The 1,060-nt window shown below is 66.8% G+C and overlaps 1 protein-coding gene across 1 annotated transcript; it reads right to left on the bottom strand.

Moving 5' to 3' along the window:
* Positions 1 to 15: 15 nt before the first annotated feature.
* LOC123255336 (KICSTOR complex protein kaptin-like) lies at positions 16 to 1,037 on the bottom strand (the record flags this gene model as incomplete). Its single annotated transcript, XM_044684155.1, has 5 exons — positions 16 to 193; positions 311 to 488; positions 568 to 677; positions 774 to 847; positions 960 to 1,037. Coding segments are annotated over 5 exons (618 nt in total), but the record flags the coding sequence as incomplete, so codon positions are not given.
* Between the last annotated feature and the right edge of the window lie 23 nt (positions 1,038 to 1,060).

The following is a 1,060-nucleotide window of genomic DNA, read 5'->3' as shown; positions in this document are numbered from 1 at the left end:
GTTTGTGGGGTGCGCTGGGAAATAGGGGGAAGATGGCGGAGCCTGGGCGGCGCACACCTGGCCGTAGGTGCCCAGCAGGATCTCGGGCTTCCCGTCCAGGTCCACGTCGGTGACGAGGCCGCACAGGACGCTGTCAAACTGGTCACTGCCCGGCAGCAGCAGCTGATCGCGGAGGCCGTGGGCCAAGACGTTCCTGGGGTCCCGGGGAGAGGCGAGGGCTAGACCAGGTCACCCCTCCCCCAAGCTGAGGGGGGTCCCCGACGCCATCGCCCCCTCCCCACACACACTGGGAGGCCGCCCCGCCTCTCACCGGTACACCACAGCTGGCTCCATCATGCTGGCCACCAGGACGCTGTAGTCCTGCGCAGGCGCCTCGAGGCCAGGCGATTCCTTGGCTGCCCCCCGGGTGCTGCCCGGGGCGGAGAGGCTGAAGACCACAACTCGAGAGATGGGGCCGTCCTGCTGGACCGTCCAAGTCTGCAGCACAGCTGGGGAGAGCGGCACGTGACTCCCCCTCCCCCCGCTGGCCCCCCAGACACTCCGCTCCCTCCCTCGGGCCCAGCTCACTTCTGCTGGTCTGGTCCACGTGGGCCACCCGGACATATCCGCTCTGGCAGCCGAAGGCCGTGAGTCTCCTGCCTGAGCCCGCGATGTTGGACACGTGGAGCCACAGAACGCTGAAGGGCACAGTCAGGGGGTCACCAGGGCCCCAGGCTCTTCTTCTGAGCCCCGCCCCCTCTCTGGCCCCGCCCAGGCATGAGGCGCCCTCCTACCTGCTGCTCAGATCTGTGAGCTCAGGGAAAAGGTTCTCCACCGGCTGCTCCTCAAACTGGTGCAGACCCTCATTCTAGGGCCAGAACAGTCTCAGCTCAGGGGCGGCCCTTCCCCTCGACCTCCCCAAACCCGAGCAGCCCCTCATCGAGTCACCCTCCACCCCCCACCCTCACCCCCGGCTTCACCTCCTTGTACAGATGAATGGCGGGGTTGTTTCCACTGAGCAGAAACACCGTCTCCAGCTGATCCCCAACCTGGACCCTAGAAGAAGAAAACCTCAAGGGGG

The sequence above is a fragment of the Gracilinanus agilis genome, unplaced genomic scaffold (assembly GCF_016433145.1).
Source record: "Gracilinanus agilis isolate LMUSP501 unplaced genomic scaffold, AgileGrace unplaced_scaffold442, whole genome shotgun sequence".
In the NCBI taxonomy this organism is placed as follows: Eukaryota; Metazoa; Chordata; class Mammalia; order Didelphimorphia; family Didelphidae; genus Gracilinanus; species Gracilinanus agilis.
Note: the sequence above shows the minus strand (reverse complement) of the source record. Positions and strands in the feature narration are given on the sequence as shown.